At 35.2% G+C, this 20614-nt stretch overlaps 1 protein-coding gene across 1 annotated transcript; it reads left to right on the top strand.

Moving 5' to 3' along the window:
- The first annotated feature begins 12950 nt into the window (after positions 1–12950).
- On the top strand, positions 12951–16423 carry gdf5 (growth differentiation factor 5). Its single transcript, XM_046854625.1, has 2 exons — positions 12951–13606; positions 15311–16423. Exons 1-2 carry the CDS (start codon positions 13183–13185, stop codon positions 16171–16173), a joined length of 1287 nt encoding a protein of 428 aa, XP_046710581.1. The 5' UTR covers positions 12951–13182; the 3' UTR covers positions 16174–16423.
- The last annotated feature ends 4191 nt before the right edge of the window (positions 16424–20614 follow it).

Here is a 20614-nt window from a genome sequence, read left to right as displayed (position 1 = left end):
TAGACGTATATATATATATATATATATATATATATATATATATATATATATATATGTATGATGTATGTATGCATTTATGTATATAGGAGCTGGTAGCTCAGTGGTTAAGGCATTGGACTCAAGGTCACAAGTTTAAATTCCAGCACCACTAAGCTGCCACTGCTGGGCCACTGAGCAAGGCCCTTAACCCTCAACTGCTCAGTTATGAGTCTCCTGGGATAAGGGTGTCTGCCAAATGCCATAAATGTGAATATATGCAGTAGTTTACTAAAACTCTTATTAGATTATAATTGTCTCTTTTTATATATGTAATCCATGCAAGTCATGTACCAAACTCAATTAGACATTTGACATACAAGACAAATACAAAAATGCAATAGTGACTGAAACTCACACATAATAATTAATTAATAAATAAGCAGACAAAACTCTGAGCCCAGGCACCATAATGTGTGCAAAGAGGGTGGATGAGTCTCACATATCCAGTCCCTTTGTGAAATTGCAATAGAGCCTGTCACCCAAATACAGAAGTATTCTAATGCCTCGGGGGTTTGCATACATCCCAAAAACACACATGGTTCTAGACTATTGGCCAACTAATGGCCAATCTATTAGTTGGAATGCTAGGCCTTGGTAAGCAAAGCTCATAAAATCTGGTTTGTGAGATGTACCATAGGGATCCATCATTATATATGCTAGTGCTGATAACTTACCATCCTGAAAGGGTGTTGGTCTGGGTCTGGGGGTGGTGCTTTGTGGAAGAGGGCTTTTAGAAAAAAAAACTAAATCTCGAATTGGAGAGAAATCACCTGTAGAACTAATTGTAATTGTAATTGCTTTTAAGTAGAGAGCTGTATAACATCATACGACATACATAATTTTGTGACATTACTGGGAGAGCATGTGTATGTATATACAAAATAAAGTTTTCAGGGGCTTTTCACTGTCCTTTGTGATTCACAAAAGTAAAATAGAAATGAACCTCCCTTGCAATTTCCCTGTCCTTTTCTGTTTAATAAACTTCAACATTCATAACTACTATTGTAATCTTGTTTACATATATTAAACTGATTTCTTTTATTATGTGCTCTCACAAGTTAATAATCTCAATATGTATCTTTTTCCTAATCATTTTCTCTGGACATATTGAAATTGTCATGTGTTACCTGGGTTTAGTTTATGCTAATATGTTTCTACATTTCCTTTATTCAACCTTCTATTTATATTTCTATAATCTAATCAATTATATATTATTAAATATATAATATATTATGACAGATAATCGAATGAATTCATTGATTAGACATTGTGTAAAAACTGTTACTATGTCGAAAAGCATTTGCACCCAGGCCTTTGGCACTGCCTTAACTGGCAGTCTGATAAACCCCTGAGACTGGAAACCATTGTGAACAGTGTGTTCTATTGTCATCAAATGGAGGTGGAAATGGGAACTGAAAATGCTGTTGTTTTAAATGAAATGAAACAGAAAATGCTACAGACGAACCAGACAATCACAGGCCAGGAAAACTGAAGGACAACTATTTGAAATCATTCCAGATGTGGATCGATTCTATATCCAAAGTCACATGGTGGCAAAAATTGTGCTGTGCCTGTCAAAAATTTGGGAACACCTACTCTTTTATAATTTTTGCAATGCTTGTTCCTTTTGTTCACATCCAAATTTGACCTTTTTGGCTCTAACAAAAGCTTATGTAAGACAGAGAAAAAAGAAACAATCTTATCAGACTGTCCCCACACCAACTGTCAAACCTGTAGGTGGACGTTTATTGGTTTGGGGTTGTTTTGAAGCAGCAGAGGTAGGAGATTTATTCTGGGAGAAAGGAATACTGAACCAATATGGCTAGTATTCCATATTTTAAAGCCACCCAATTTCATCTGAACTGCAGCTCAACAAGACAATGATCCAAAGCATAAATCCAAGCTCTGTGCTTTGTGTGCTTTAGATTGCAAGTATTCAGCTGGAGTGTTATCTATCATGGAATGGCCTGACCTGGATTGCAAGGTCAATATATAAATGTACATATGTTAAACTTTATTTTCACCCTTAGCATAAATGAACAGCTTTACACACTCACATGTATATATATATATATATATATATATATATATATATATATATATATATATATATATATATATATATATATATATGTTTGTTTAAAGTAAGTCTTCATACCGTTAAATTGTGTTGGATATAAACAAAGGAAGCATGTAGGTGTAAATAATAAAAGACTAGGCATTTCAAAACTTTGGAAAAACACTGTATATTTTTTCTGGTGTAGTTTTAGACTACCGGAAGTGAAATGTAGTAAATAGTATTTGCAGATTCTAACATAAACACAAATGTAAAATGGCTGACATGAAGCCTGTAAATGAAACTTGAGAAACATGTAAATCTATGAAGAGAAATGTTTATACATGATGCCAACAGTATCCAAAGCACAAAAGTAAACAGGAAACAGGAAGTGTTTCCGAAAACCAAAGTGGACGAGGAAAATCCAAAAACATCGGACGTTATTCAGAAACAGAGACTTTTAACAAGCACAGGTTATACATTTGAGGCCACATAATGTACTGCTTAACTTATAGTTCAGCAATTCACTCTCAGAAAGAATAGGATTTTTTTTTACAGAGCTCATGGCAGCCAGGAAGTAGTAAATGTTCAACATTATTTAGAGGGTCAACATTGTTTATATTCCCTGTGAACACTGTTCCTGAAACAACTTCCTTTTATGTTATCTCACAGCAGTTATTACACAAACACATAAGCTGGCCTAAGAGTTTTAGGCTGAATGAAAGCATCCAGTATAACTGGTAGTGCCACATGAGATATCCTTTTTCCTTCTTGTCTTCTTATAATTACTATTATTATTACTACTACTACTATTAATAATAATAATAATAATAATAATAATAATAATAATAATAATAATAATTAGTGCGCATTTATAGTTACTGTAAGTAAATCTAAGAATGGGAGATGCCATTTAGTACTTAGTTAGCTGAAGTAGGGGATGTATTTGTATATATTAATTTGTGTGTGTGTGTGTGTGTGTGTGTGTGTGTGTGTGTGTGTGTGTGTGTGTGTGTTTATGATCTTCGGTGAAAGTGGTAAAACCGTAATATCATTGCCCTCTCCTGGTAAAATAGCGGTACTGCAAGTTAAAGTTTGTTTTACTTAGTTACTCTGAAGTAATTTGGGACAACATGGTTCAAGTTAATCGGGACAGTCTTATAATGCAATAAGTGGAGAGTGAATACCTGAAGAACATTCAGCCCAGACATATCCACCCCAGCCCACCATCATTTACTTGCTGTTTGCACAGAATAGAAATCACATGGACTTTATTGTTGTATACACAGAAATCAGTCGTTACACTATACAATGAAATGTTTACTCTCTGAATCCTCCCAGCATTCTATGGCAAATTATAGGAACATAAGGCACTACAATTACTATAGTGCAAATGTAAGAAATATAAGTGCACAATGTGCAATGTAAACACTGACTTGCTAACTTGCAACTTTTTTGTGTAGACATTAGTTACTCTTTTGAACCCAATAGTGGTCACATCAGCAGCTGCTGATATACGAGTTGAAAGACTCAACAGTATGTACTGACTAAATTTATTACACCTAAATTCTTTCCCAATGACCACTCAGTAAATAGCACTGTTTCTAAATGACACTGGCTGACCACCAATGTTTGTTCAGGACTTATTTTCGTTTTGAAATCTCTTCTTAGTAAAGTTAAGTAAAAAATTTTGGACTAGTGATTGAAATAGTGAGGTAAAAACCTACACCAAAAAGCTTTCACTGCTGGACAAGGCATGAACAAGGTTCAAAATCATGATGACTAAATTAATAATAATAATTATAGTAATAAATGAGTTACTTTATACATTTTGGTTTTTGGCAAATCAGATTACAAATTAAGTACATGAGGGTAAACATTTTTCACTTTAAATTTAATAAAACAAGGGGAACAAGAAATAAGATAAGTCTTTGGCCAATGGCTTAACCAGAGTGACTTACATTTTAATTAATGTATACAACTTATTAATGACTTCTTGAGACTTTCTAAATATAACTTAACTTTCAACTTTAAAAAAAAATTAATAAAAGTTCAAATTAAACTGGAAAATTGAACAGAAGAACAAAGCACCTTGTTAGCCAGGGTTAGTTGTTACTTGTGAGTTGTGCTTATTATTGACTTTTATCCTGTGCAAGGCCTGGGCTAATGTTCACACAGTTTTTGTGTTGTTGTTGTTGTTGTTGTTGTTGTTGTTGTTGTTGTTGTTGTTGTTGTTGTTGTTTTTGCCAACTTTGTTTTTTATTTGTGATTAAACTTTCTGCTTATGGATCCAGAAGCCCTCTTACACTTAAAATGAGTGCACAATGTATGAGCATATGAAACACTCACAATTGTGGGTAAATTACACAGTTATAGAGGTAATGTGCATTAAATGGTATGGAAATAAGGTTAAATAGGAAGTATAGTAACTTATTTAGACCTACCAGTAAGCATGCAAAAGTTTTATCACATTATTTATTTATTTATTTATTTATTTATTTATTTATATTGTGTTATGATGCTACTGCAGTAGATAACATTTAAAATGTTAGTTACACGTTTATTTAGCTTGATATTTCTTTAATGTAATGTTTTTTAAAGTAATGTGATTATTTGTTTTATCTTATGAAGCTGAATTCATAATTAGTTATGAATACTGAACATTTTCAAAGCCTTTTTATTATTTATTATTATACCTGGTTGCTGCTATAAGAACTCTCTTATAGAATGTTACTTAATCTGAAATTTAAATATATTCAATTTCATTTCTATTGAGAATGTATGCATTAAACAAATCTGAAAAACAAAATTACTATTAAAATTATAACAAAATGTTTTTAGCAATAATATAGTTTAGAATAATATAGTTTCTCATCACTGTGATCATTTAGTAATAATTGCTATATTGAAACACGGGTATTGTTTTATGTCTTGATTTGGAGAATTATATATATATTTTTAAATATCATGATTAAATATGTAGTAAAACTTTAAAGCTTAAGTAATGATATTTATAGGGATGCATAGTTTTGGGGAAGGTGAAACTGAATGAGCTGACTATTTCAAACCACAAAGACATAATTTACAGAACCCACACCTATATTCAAACCTATAAACTTCTTCTTCCTTCCACTAACAAATGGACACACACATGCACATACATACACATATAGAGGGAGAGAAAAAGAGAGAAAGCCAGATGTAACTGTGGGTGAACTTTGCGAAATATCTGATAAAATGAGTTGTCAGAATGTCTAAAATAATCAGATGACATTTTGTGAAAGGCAAGTTTGGTTTAATACATTTATTTAATCAAGTGGTTTATAATTGACCATATTGACCATGCAGTAAATGTCATCCAAAAGCAGACACGATTTATTTTCACATATGTATTGGATCAAGATTATCTGTAATTATTTTTAACTTAATTTAAAATGAAGTCAGTATTCAGCAAACTAAAGTATAACAAGATTATGTTGAAAGAGTTACATTTATGGTCTACATGGACTATATTCACCACAAGAGGGAGCTATAAGCAGGGGAACTTTTCTGCTTTCCATTTGGCCTACATGTAAGGACAAATGATTCTTCTTAATCTACAACATATTGATGCCAGTAATCAGTATATCTGTATCCATATATAGCCCGCAAGATTAGAAATGAAATAAGTAATTTAACTAAACGATAAGACTCCAATTTAAACAACCTATGGTTTACAGTAATGGTCAGATGAGGATATATTCTCTCTGCTTCATTTTTGTTTTTGCTCGTCACCATTTCGTTACGTCTTAGAGTGAGTTCACACTGTTAAGCTCATTTGGGCCCTAAAGCACTAATTACAAACGAACCTCATAAATACATATGCTGCAAAAAGAAGTAAAATAACAATCATTAGGAAAACATATACTTTCACAAAAGAAATATATATACAGTATCTCACAAAAGTGAGTAGACCGCTTACATTTCAGCAATCATTTTAGTATATTTTATAAAAACGACAGAAATGTAACTTGGATATTGGATATTTGTTAAAATATCAATATTTTGAGTGAGCACCATTGTTATGTAGCACTGCCTTAATTCTCCTGGGCATGGAATTCACCAGAGCTGCAAAGGTTGTTCCTCTTCTACTCCTCCATAATGACCCCCATAACCCCCAAGATTACAACTGCCTTACTGAGGAAGCTGAAGGTAAGCGTGATTGAGTGGCCAAGTATGTCTCCAGACCTGAATCCATACTTGGCCACTCAATCACGCTTACCTTCAGCTTCCTCAGTAAGGCAGTTGTAATCTTGGGGGTTATTATTATATTAGGAAATTGCCTTTCGGGCCAGTTTCTGAAGGGAAGGCATCATGTTCTGCTTTAGAATGTCATAGTACATGTTGGAATCCATGTTTCTCTCAATGAGCTACAGATTCCCAATACCAGCATCCCTCATGCAGCCCCAGACCATGATGCTACCACCACCATGCTTGACTGTAGGCAAGACACAATTTTCTTGGTACTCCTCACACATGCTGGACATCATCTGAGTCAAACACGTTTATCTTAGTCTCATCAGAATACAGGACATGGTTCCAGTAATTCATGCTTTTGGACATGTTGTCTTCAGCAAAAACAGCTCTCTTTTGGGATGACGTCTATGCAAACCGAATTGTTGCAGTGAGGGGCATATGATCTGAGCACTGACAAGTGGGCTTTCTGCTTCTGCAACCTCTAAAGCAATACTGCAGTACTCACGCATCTGCTTTTTTAAGCAGCTTCTGCACCTGGCACACAGCACAAGGACTCAACTTTTTTGATCGCCCCTTAGCGAGGCCTGTTCCGAGTGGAACCCCACTTGAAAAACTTCTGTATGACCCTGGCCACTATACTGTAACTCAGTTTCAGGGTGTTACTGAACTTCTTATAGCCTAGGTCATCTTTGTGGATAAAAACAATTCTAATTCTTAAATCTCAAAGTTGATTTTCTTGCTTTGTTTGATTTTCTTGGTATGGTTGTCATGTTTAGATTTTGTTAGAAACTTTTTGCTTAAACTGAATAGCACTTTTTATTTCAGGCTTATTTTATTTTCTAATGCCAGAATTCGAATGCCAAAAAGATTTTATATAAGTGAAGGCATAAGAAAAACTATGACTCCTTACCTTTCCGTAATATTACATGTCTCTCTCTCCCTGTCACTCTCTCCCTCTCTTTTTCTCTCTTTTATTTCTCTCTCTCTGCCAAGTCGCATATGCTGCTGAGGTACCCGTCCCTTTCTACTTACCAGACCTGACTGATTAATCCTGATGCCCAACCTCTGCATGGAGTTCTTTTTGATTGGAGACCACTCGCTGCTGTTGACGGTGGTTCCACATTAACAGTCTAAAGATCCACGAGGTTACTGTCGAGTGGGATAAACTCAAGAACCATGAAGAAGATTTTGGGCTGCTACAATGACTTAGGGCTACCATCACCAGTTTTACAATCTCCATCCATGAACAGCTGATAACCTCAACAATGATGGAACTATAATGAATGGAAATTCGATGTCACCCAGATTAGGATGGGTTCCCTTTTGAGTCTGGTTCCTTCCTCATACCATCTCAGGGAGTTTTTACCTGTTGCCATTGGCTTGCTCATTAGGAATAAACTTCTAATCTAATTTCTAAATTAAACATTTTTAAATGTTTTAAATGTTCATATTTTTATTTTTGTAAAGCTTTGGGACAATGTCCATTGCTAAAAGTGCTATGCAAATAAAACAGAATAAAAAAAAAAGTATTTTCTCTTTTCCTTCCATGTGCTGTTCATTATTTGACAAACTGACTAATGCAAGTTCTACAAATGTGACACCATGTATATATATATATATATATATATATATATATATATATATATATATATATATATATACACCTGTTTTATATATATATATATATATATATATATATATATATATATATATATATATATATATATATATATATATATATACCTGTTGTTTTTTTCTTCATTACATTTTTAAACCAATTATTTTTTGGGAAACATATGCATTCATAGTGTGAGAAAAAGTGTGACACGAGTGTTAAAATTTCCCTCAATCTTTATTTTCTTTTTGTACTTTTGCATTCTTTTTTTTCTGCATGGGCCTTGTTTTACATAATCCATTGACCAGATGCAGAGCTACAGACGTAACAACAAATAACTCTGGCTTCTTGGCAGGAAAATCTCACTCTTTATTTGTCTTATTCATGCTTACCCCTGAGCAATGTATGTGGCTTTTGTCTCTGGCACTGTACCTTGATACCACTAGTGTACTCTGCTATAGTTTGCACAGTGGCATGATGCCAGTGGAAGAGGTGTGGGTTGAGGAACATGAACACAAAAGAAATGTTCTTGCCCTCATATGCTAGCAGAGAGCTAGTAAACCGCAGGCCAGTGGACATTTCCTCCTTTTTTCCCCTTCAGCTCCCCCTTCTGAAAACATCCTGAGAGAAGAGTACATGTAGCATGGTCAGGCATAAAATGTGCTGTGTTCACTGTTTTGAATGCCAGTGCTGCGGTTTTCACCCCTGGCTGAGTATGTTTATGTATACATCGTGAGTTTCACCTTGGCGATCCAAAATGGGTGTGCTCAAGTCTGAAACAGCTTGGAAACCAGGCTTTTTCTCACAAAAAACACTCTAGATCCTGAGTGTCATTCCTTTCAAAATGTAGGTTGGCTGTTGGTTGCCATAAACGAAGACCGAGTGGGTGTTTGCAGAATACCATTGCAAACGGTCCATAACCCCGGAGATGGGGATATATAAACGTATGGACCATGTATGAATGAACAGGAAGATGTCATTTATACATTTTATGGACGTGAAATCTCAAATTAAATCTTTGTTTAAAATAAGACTTAATGCACCAAAAGCACGATGAAAGCTATACTACTTTAGAGGTGCAATGTATTATAGAAACCTGTGTGATCGTGCTACATTTATTAAACTATTTGTATTGCAAGAAATACTTCCCAAAAAAGAAGTTGCTTATCTAACAGAAACTCTTTTAGTTTACTGGCAGCATTATATATTGCAATTAGATCTATTATTTAGCAATATTAGCATTATATATCATTATATCTTTCGATGATGATGATAATTTCATGATGGTGAAAAAAAATTAATGCTTAGACTATAAAAGGCTAAACATTTCCTGAAAAAGATAATGTTTACGATAAATTACAGTCCACTTTTTATTCATTTTGTTAAAGATTAAAACAACATCACAGTGTCACTTAATAGAAGGGAATGAAAATAGCCTTTTTATGTTAAGAATTACGAAAGTAGTGATGAATGCACAGTGCACACCGTGCATGCATAACGGGAACCTTTCCACAAATAAAACTATGCATAGTTTCAGTTTCAAGGTGTAGCTCCTGCCAAATCTCTATAACCATAAGGTGACTTCTGTCATCTAATTATTTCTGTAGCACAGCTTACTATTTATGACTCTAATACAGCAATGAGATTAATGGTGTGATAAACTAATGTGCCTGGATTGCTGCAGCAAATTTTATGTGTGAAATAGTTGTAGAGTGAATACACTGACAGCATGCATCAAATATGGTGTGAAGTCAAATCATTTAAAAGAACATTTATATAGGGTTTATGAGAGTTCCTATTATGGCACAATATATTATACTATAATATAACAAAAAATGCTGTCTTGAATGCGAGTTGGATTTATTGACTGGAACACGGGAAGTTGGAATAATGAGATAATCTTGGTTCTACATATTTTAATCTGGCAACCAAAACGAAATGAGGAATGTCAGAACGTATGCAAGTGAGTTTGTGTATTGAAATATCATGAAATGTGTTTAATCAGAGGTTTCCAATGTGGCCTTTGTGAGTGGTGGAAAAGTTTTGCTTGATATTCAGGATTAGTGTAATATAATTTTTAATGCATTCTACAAACATTTAATGCCTGATCCCAATATTCTCTTTGATATGCCTTATTGTCTGGATATTCCAGCAAATGCACGGATATGTCCAGAATGCAGCAGCAAGGGTCCTTTACCAGGACCAGCAAAAAATAACCCAATAACCCCTGTTTTATACACTCCACATTACAATCTCTCAATCAACTTTCGTATTGATAATAAAATGTTACTGCTGACATATACAGCACTGAATGTTCTCGTGCCGCAGTACCCGAGTGAACTTTTGGCCATTGCAGGCTATTTGGTATATTTGTTTAATCATGCATTTTGTGAAAAGGTTTTTCTTTGGTAAAGGAGCAGATCTGGGTGGGTCATGATTGTAATGTATGATTATATAATTATAATGAGATCCCTCATGTCTGTATTAACTTCTGGCTGTCCCTTTTATTTGTCATAGATAGTCTCTTCTTGTTGCTCCCACCCTCAACCTCTCCCTCACACTATGTCGAGTTTAGCATGCTGTATAGGTACCAGTGATTTTGTCCCTTTCTTCTTTCTAGAACTGCCTGATGCAGTTACATTTACATTTATGGCATTTGGCAGATGCCCTCATCCAGAACGACTTACAATTAAGCAGTTGAAGGTTAAGGGCCTTGCTCAGGGTGGCAGCTTGGTGGTGTGGGGATTTGAACCTTCCAATCCAGAGTCTAATGCCTTAACCACTGAACTACCATCTCCCACCCCCCTGATTCATCCTGACACTCAGGATGGAGTTCTTTTCAATTGGAGATGACTCGCTGCAGATGGTTCCCCATGAATAGTCTAAAGGTCCATGATGTTATTTTGGAGGGTTAAACTCACTAACCATGAAGATGGATTTGGACTGTAAATAATATAAACATGTCGGCTGCAAAGGCTTAGGACTACAGTTGCCATGAACAGTTTTTTCATTCAAGTGTCAGTGAACTGTTGACTACCTCAACAATGGTGGAACTCTAATAACTAGACATTTGAGGTAACCCAGATGAGGACTTTAGAGGCTGATTCCAATTAAAGGTTCCCTCCTCATACCACCTCTGGGAGTTTTTCCTTGCCACTGTCGCCACTGGCTTTCTTATTAGGGATAAACTAAAAAGGGATAAACGTATATGAATTAATTTAAAACATTTTTTACAAATATACATATATTGTATTCTGTAAATCTGCTTCTGGAACAAAGCCCTATGCAAATATATTGAACATTAAACACTGTTAGATATTTGATTAAGGTTGGCATATCCAGAATAGCACTATTAAAAGTGGTATCTAACTGTGTATATAATATATACAGTATCTCACAAAAGTAAGTACACCCCTCACATTTCAGCAACCATTTTAGTAGATCTTCACAAGGGAAAATACTATAGAAATGAAACTTGGATATACTTTAGAATAGTCAATGTGCAGCTTGTGTAGCAGTACAGATTAACTGTCCTCTGAAAATAACTCAACAAACAGCCATTACTGTCGAAATAGCTGGCAAAAAAGTGAGAACACCCTAACATGTAAATGACAGCTGTACGTCGTTTAACTGTGCAAAGCCAAACGTCTTATTGATCATGTTTATGTTTTTGTCTGTTAACAGTACTATACAAATTTATGTATCTTGTATTAGAGCAGTTAAAATTTGCTGCTTTGGGTACACTTTTCTCATACTGACCACTGAATGTTCAACATGGCACCTCATGGAAAAGAACTCTGAGGATTTAGGAATTAGAATTGTTGCTCTCCACAAAAACGGCCTATGTATAAGAAGATTGGTAACACCCTGAAACCGAATGTTTCAGTACAGTGGCCGGGGTCATACAGAGGTTTTCCAAGCTGGTTTCCACTCGGAACTGGCTGTAAGTCAGGTACAAATGCTGGTTTCAAAAGTAATGCATGAGTGCTGTTGGAGAACTGCAGTTCATAGAGAGACACATGGATTCCAACAAGTACTATGACATTTTGAAGCAGAACATGATGCCCTCCATTTAGAAACTGGGTTTTCCAACATGAAAACAGCCCCAAACACACTGCCAAGATGACAACTGCCTTGCTGAAAGGGATGAAGTGACCCAGTATGTCTCCAGACCTGAATCCTATTGAGCACCTGTGGGGCATCCTCAAGCGGAGGGTGGAGAAGTGCCATGTGTCTGACATCCAGCAGCTCCGTGATGTCATTATGGAAGAGTGAGAGGATCCCAGCAACAACCTGTGCAGCTCTGGTGTATTCCATGCCCAGGAGGATTAAGGCAGTTATGGAAAACAATTGTGCTCACAAAGAATATTGATACTTTGGACACAGTTCTGACATATTCACTTAGGGTGTACTCACTTTATTTTGGCAGCTATTTTGACAATAATAGCTGTATGTGGAGTTATTTTTAGAGGACAGTAAATCTGTACTGCTATACAAGCTGCACCTTGACTACTCTAAAATATGTCCAAGTTTTATCTATATAGTATTGTCCCTTGAGAAGGTCTACTACAATGGTAGCTGAAATGTGATGGGTGTACTCACCCACATATATATAGCACCTGGAGATCTACCTCTATCCCCAACTCTGTCTTTGTGCTTTGTGTTGCTCTGTTTTCACGGGCAAGGTTCGAACTTGCGAGGGGAGGAATGCGATACAATAACTAAGAGAAAAAGAGGAAAAATTAGGAGAAAAGGTGCCAGAGAGCAAGACAAAGAAAGGAAAGAAATGAGGGGAGTACGTGTAATAATGGGCGGGAGAAATAAAAGGATAGAGAGTAAAGAGGGAAGGAAATTGAGAGAAATATGAGAGAGAGAGAGAGAGAGAGAGAGAGAGAGAGAGAGAGGAGGGGGGGGGGTAATTACGACATTATTTGGAGTAAGTTGTGTGCAGTGTTCACTAGCAGGGTAATGCGCGCAGAACTCTGCCAGACTCCGTAACGTTCACACCTTTTTGGATGTCCATCGCACTCTCGGACTTGAGTGATGGAGCGCAACTGCATGTGCAAGCAATTCGCCCCATTATAGTTTTTCGGGGTGTTAATCACAACTTTCTAATTTCCCCCTTCCATGTGACCCATGTGAGCATGTATCTTCACTTTCCAGGTTCCTTTCATGGTTGTGGAACGCTCATGTTCGCGCGTTTCTCCTGCGTCGGAACCCGCACGAAACTCCGAGGATGAACGTGCTCTCTCTGTCCTTCGGCTTCTGTGCGCTTGTGTGCATGCACTTGGTATCGCATTCGCTTAGTCTCGAGCCCAGACCGAGGCTAACGTCCTTGGCAGTGCCAAGCGGTGCCAAAATCTCGCGCATACACACGGCCGGAGCGACGCAAACACACCGCGCAGCGCACGCGCCCTCGGGACTGAGCGCACGCGCCAGCGGAGCAAAAGCCGTCCTCGCGACCCCTCATATCGCAAAAAGGAGCGAGAAAGTAAAGGACAAAGCGGAGGAGAGACAGACACCGAGACTACCGGCTGTCACACCTCATGATTACATGCTGTCTCTTTACTGGTCCCTGTCCACTGGGCAGATGAACCGGAGCGCGATGCACGAGGCAGGCATGGCTAACACCATTACGAGCTTTGTGGACAAAGGGCAAGGTATTGGCAACTGCAAGTACATTATTATTATTGCTATTGTTATTGCTAATATTATTATTATTATTATTATTATTATTATTATTATTATTATTATTAATATTAAGAATAGTAGTATTAGTCATATAGAAGTCATTGGAGTTGACATTGGCAATATGAACTAATCCTCATGAAAACAAAATGCACAAAAGGACCAGGCAAAAGGGAATCCATGCTCTTCTAGTAGAGTAAAGATAAACTGGACTAAATATGATGAAAGATGTTAGGTGTAATCATAATGAATAGAAGTCACACAACACAAGTTACACAACAGCATTGCACAACAGCAGCCGCTCGTATAAGCTACAAATCAATCATCTCCAGTTTAGTATATCCACTAATGTAAAGGTCTTATGCAGAAACTGGTTTTGGTATGGGCAAATATATGGGTATCTTCAAGCTTCATATCGCTTCAAGCAGCCGCAGTAACACATACAGCTCAACAGTGAGAGAACAAATCTGCAATCTTTTGCTGCAGTTTTGTAAAGATGTACACAAATATTTTCACCCCAGACTTAGTGACTTAGAAGGTGCTAACCATTTCATTCCAATAAAGAACCCCTAAAATAGATCTGCCTTTTCAGATTCTTGACTGAGTTCGTCTGTCACTTGCTTGGCAGGTGCCATTGTAACAATGCAATGTAATGGATTAAATGTTATTCTCTTTACCAATTATTATATATATATATATATATATATATATATATATATATATATATATATATATATATATATATATATATATATATATATATATACATATTACATAGGTTATGACATATTAGGTTTAATTTTCTGTTACATTGACAAAGGGCAAACTTGGCAATATTTATTTAACTTAAATTTAAACTAATCCTTCCCCTTAATACTACAAAATTACATTAGTTTTGTTTTGCAATAATAATAATATTAATTATAATAATAATAATAATAATAATAATAATAATAACAATAATAATAACAAACTATGCTATAGTATACTATATATAATGAAATAAAAATCCAATTGTTTGTTTTTTTCTAAAAAAAAAAAAAAAAAAAAAAACTTTATGGGACCTGAGTATTATAGGGTTCTATTTGTCCTGTAATCTGAACTTTACACAGTAATACTAACGTCAATGATCCTTATTCTCATATTTGGCCAAAACACTGATTAAAAACTTTTTTGGTGGCTTTCTAAACTTGATCATTTAAAATCATGATTGCTATTATCCAATCAGGTTTCAGCAGGCATTCGACAGGGCAACTTGGCCAAGTAAAAGCTATACAGTATCTAGTAATTTTATGCAACCTCAACAGGGGGCACTATTCATGATTTAATATTTTTAAGCTTACATGTCTGTTATTAAAAGCCTACAGTAAATGAATAAATTCTTCTGAATATTTGATATATTTTATAAAATACTGGTGTGTGTGTATATATATATATATATATATATATATATATATATATATATATATATATGTATTTTTTTTTTATTATTATATATGGCACCACAGCAAGGGCAGAAGAGAATAGTATTTTATTTTTTTAAATTCTTTTTAATACATTTTTAATTTAAAATACTTACAAATTACAGATTCTAGTTAGAATTTTATGCATTTAATGTTTCGGAATAAAATAAAGCCATAGTTTTTATTAATCTTTTTCTTTTGTATTTGTTATAGATGATCATGTGCCCCTGTTAAGGCACCAGAGGTATTACTTTAACATCAGCTCCCTGGAGAAGGAGGGACTGCTGGGAGCTGAATTACGCATTCTCCGAAAGCCCTTTACTGATCCTCTTAGAATCCCTGCCACTGAGGGCAAAACCTCTCTTCGACTTTACACATGTGCCACAAGTAAGCAAAGGGCTATGCTGCTCCAGACGCAGCCTATAGAGGATCGCAGCATCCCAAAATGGGAGGTGTTTGACATTTGGAAACTATTGAAGAGTTTTAGAAACGCTGTTCAGCTTTGTTTTGAGTTGGAGGCATTGGATCGGGGCCGCCCTTTGGACCTCAGGTCACTTGGCCTGGATCGATCAGGCCGGCAAAACAAGGAGAAGGCCTTCTTTGTAGTGTTTAGCCGCACAAAGAAGCACGGTCTCTTTTACAACGAGATCAAAGCACGCTCAGGCCATGACAACAAAACTGTCTATGAGTACCTTTTTACGCAGCGCAGGATGCGCAGGGCACCACTACTACGTCCCAAGAAACCCAACAAAAATCCAAAGACAAGGTGCAACCGCAAGCAGCTGCATGTTAACTTTAAGGAAATGGGCTGGGACGACTGGATCATCGCACCATTAGAGTATGAGGCCTTCCACTGTAACGGAATCTGTGATTTTCCTATCCGCTCACATCTCGAGCCCACCAATCATGCCATTATCCAGACACTCATGAACTCCATGGATGCTAACTTGACCCCACCCACCTGTTGTGTACCCACCAGACTTAGTCCTATCAGTATACTCTACATTGACTCAGCTAATAATGTTGTGTATAAGCAATATGAGGACATGGTGGTAGAGAGCTGTGGCTGCAGATAGCTAAAAGTACAAGAAGAGAAAGAAGAGAAAATATCCTAAAGCAAGACATATTGTTATTTCATTACGTGGCATTAGGATCCTCTCTAATGCACATCTGACTACCACTAGACTTGAGCTTAAGCATATTATTCAGCACACTGGAATAGTTTGGAATAGATACATGTGTGGTACACTCTCTTATTTGTCAATCTATCAAAGTACACTAAGTTAAATACTAAAGTACACATGTGAAGAATGGTGTGTTTATTTCATCCTTTTTTTTTATCTCCATTGATTGATTTTACAAATGTAAATTTTTTTTTTTTTAATCACAGATCGTTGAAGTCAAGATAAAAAATACTGTATTATATGTTTAGTAACTAAGGTATGTTTAAATCTAATTAATTGCATTAATATGCATTCATATATATATATATATATATATATATATATATATATATATATATATATATATATATATATATATATATATATACACTAAATATGTGTATATGTGTTTGTGTATATACATATACACTCACCGGCCACTTTACTAGTACCGGGTTGGACCCCCTTTTGCCTTCAGAACTGCCCTAATCCTTCGTGGCATAGATTCAACAAGGTACTGAAAAAATTCCTCAGAGATTGTGGTCCATATTGACATGATAGCATCACGCAGTTGCTGCAGATTTGTCGGCTGCACATCCATGATGCGAATCTCCCGTTCCACCACATCCCAAAGGTGCTCTATTGGATTGAGATCTGGTGACTGTGGAGGCCATTTGAGCACAGTGAACTCATCTACATGTTCAAGAAACCAGTCTGAGATGATTCGCACTTTATGACATGGCACGTTATCCTGCTGGAAGTAGCCATCAGAAGGGTACACTGTGGTCATAAAGGGATGGACATGGTCAGCAACAATACTCAGGTAGGCTGTGGCGTTGACACGATGCTCAATTGGTACTAATGGGCCCAAAGTGTGCCAAGAAAATATCCCCCACACCATTACACCACCACCACCAGCCTGAATGGTTGATACAAGGCAGGATGGATCCATGCTTTGTTGACGCCAAATTCTGACCCTACCCCCCGAATGTCGCAGCAGAAATCGAGACTCATCAGACCAGGCCACGTTTTTCCAATCTTCTATTGTCCAATTTTGGTGAGCCTGTGCGAATTGTAGCCTGTTTCCTGTTCTTAGTTGTCAGGAGTGGCACCCGGTGTGGTCTTCTGCTGCTGTAGCCAATCCGCCTCAAGGTTCGACGTGTTGTGCGTTCAGAGATGCTCTTCTGCATACCTCGGTTGTAACGAGTGGTTATTTGAGTTACTGTTGCCTTTCTATCAGCTCGAACCAGTCTGGCCATTCTCCTCTGACCTCTGGCATCAACAAGGCATTTGCGCCCACAGAACTGCCTCTCACTGGATATTTTCTCTTTTTCAGACCAATCTTTGTAAACCCTAGAGATGGTTGTGCATGAAAATCCCAGTAGATCAGCAGTTTCTGAAATACTCAGATGAGCCCGTCTGGCACCAACAACCATGCCACGTTCAAAGTCGCTTAAATCGTCTTTCTTTCCCATTCTGACGCTCGGTTTGAACTGCAGCAGATCGTCTTGACCATGTCCACATGCTTAAATGCATTGAGTTGCTGCCATGTGATTGGCTGATTAGAAATTTGCGTTAACGGTGTACCCAATAAAGTGGCCGGTGAGTGTGTGTGTGTGTGTGTGTGTGTGTGTGTGTATATATATATATATATATATATATATATATATATATATATATATATATATATATATATATAAGATGCTTGACATGTTCCTGGGAAATCCATTTAATATGTTAAATATGTTTGTTTAATGCAAAAGAATACACTACTTATTTTTCAGTGGTATGTTCCAGTAGACTGACCTAAACAATAGCTTAGAATAAATTCAGATTTCCAGAATTTCTGTACAAAATCTCTGTTCAAACAGTAATTTTTATTTATAGAATTGCTGCGCCATATAGCACATGGCTGGGGTTTCAAATTCAGATTCATATTTTTTATTAAAACATTACATTTACAACTGTTTATCTTGTACATTGATTACATTTTTAAATAATCATTCTCTATCATAATTAAAAGAAAATCTTCCTGGAAAATCATACAGGCATTTTAATGAAATGCTCCTTAAAGAACACTGTAAGAACCTTTTTTTATCTTTCTGGAATGGAATGAAGCCACTAAATCTTCTAATCTCACTAAACTAATATGAAAAAATACAAACAAGTAGTATGTAAAACGTCTATTACATGGAGAATATGTTTATGATTGATTATGATAAAGATGTGGAATGGATTTAATTTCTATTGCATAGCACCTTAATATCAAGGTCAGAAAAAAGGTATAACAGTTTTTTTTTTTTTTTAAATCAAACTTCACCAGTTCTGTGCAACAAAGTACCTTTGATCTCAATATCAATTTGACCAATTTCACTTTTAACATGTATAACTTATCTCTAAATACAGCACTTCATTAGTAAATTTACATTTCTGGAAATCAAAACATTTGTTATTAATTACATTTTTGTATAATTGAGGAAAGCCAAGTATCACAATAACAGCAGCAAGTATTTGCTACACAATAAAGAAATTTGGTTTTAAAGTCCAAAGATAAATAGATCAGAATTTCATCAATGATTTTCTGTTAATAAAATATAAATGCATATATATTTAGGACCAAAAAATCTGAGCATCAGAGAAACTAGCCCAAAATGTTTCAATATAAGAATATGTAGACAAAATGCATGCATTTTTTTATTTATGTGGAAAAGAATTTATATAGAAAAACCCTAAATGGTGCCCTTTTTTTTTTTATTTGAAGGATACGTCAATACACCGCTGTTATAAACATAATAAGCACTGTGCACAGAATAGAAATTACTTCATGTTATATAAACAGGACATACTACTGATAAACAAATATTGTATGTTCCAGTGGACTGACCTAAACACAGTCTTTCTTCAAAACAAATTCATATATTACTTCATTTAATTGATTGTTTAAATGATTGTAGCTTCACAATATCTACAGTGAAAAACACACGATATTTTCATACACCCCTTATTATTATTGTACAAAATCTTTATTTTTAAGTCATTTATTAGTTAGATATAGAAAGGACTGCACAATATAAAGATACATTATAAATACATTTTAAATAAATAATAAGCGCATTGAATGCATTTTTGCTATTAAAAACTAAATAATGAATTTATCCAAGCAATATCATTGAAAAAAAATTAAAAATATATGCTATATAGCTACCCTTACATAGGAAAACGTATTGAATTTATTAAATAGGGGATGTGAAGGATCTGTCAAGATCTGCTGACTTTTCGGCCTGTTAGAAAACACATTTAACTCCGATAGCTGTATTTGATTTTTTTATATTAAAAATAAAAGAGATATTTGAACACTTAATATTTTCCAGTAGACCTACCAACTCCATGCTATCAGCATATTTGTACTGATCCCCATGCCATTAGCATGAAACAGCTTAAAAAAAAACTCTAGTAAATACAATCATAAAACATTTGCATATGCTTTAACATTATTCTAAAGAGTTGCATCTCCAGTGCTTCAGCTACATTTATAAGCAAACTGAAATGGGTATCAGATAAAACAGCCAATGCATGAAATTAGCAGGATTATCTAAATTCTCTTTATACACATACACAAAATATTAGTCAGAGCAGTCGTTAGTACTGCTGACAATTTTAGGATTTTTAGATACTGGAATAATTGTGGATAATTTTATATTTGGGTCATTCTTTGATTGGAGTGGCAAAGAAGAGGCTGAATTATGTTTTATTGTTATTTATATAAACTTTGTTAAAAATGTATTATCCAGTTAAATGGAAGCTTAATGACCTTTTTATTTTATTTTTTATTAAATACTGGTGCACATCAACTCACTGGTGTAAACAGTATTTAAAGTGGAATTATAATTTGTTCTAAATACACATACACACACAATTTTAAGATATGATGCACTTTGAACTGGGTCCTTGAAACAACAGTTAATCTGGCCATATCTGACAAGTCTTAATATTATATGATTATGAATGTCCTAAGGCAAAGTTAATGGTTTTTATTAAAATACACCAGACAAATAAGCAAGAATACAAGATTTATATTAAATTACATTTTGGAAATATGAATAAAATTTTTGTATTTTGCCAAATTTATGAAAATAAATAAGAAAGATTGAACTCACCACTCACCCCCTAAATTAACCATCACCTGCGAACACATTTACACAGGAAGTAGTCCAAATAGAATTCCTATTTAAAAAAGATTTTTAGAGGCATAATTGTTGTAATACCATAGACAAGAATTTAGCAAACAAACTTCAAATACAACAAAATGTGTAATTTTTTAAAATAATCTATTAAAATGTTAAATAATCTATAT

This window comes from Silurus meridionalis, chromosome 1 (assembly GCF_014805685.1).
Source record: "Silurus meridionalis isolate SWU-2019-XX chromosome 1, ASM1480568v1, whole genome shotgun sequence".
Classification (NCBI taxonomy): domain Eukaryota; kingdom Metazoa; phylum Chordata; class Actinopteri; order Siluriformes; family Siluridae; genus Silurus; species Silurus meridionalis.
Note: the sequence above shows the minus strand (reverse complement) of the source record. Positions and strands in the feature narration are given on the sequence as shown.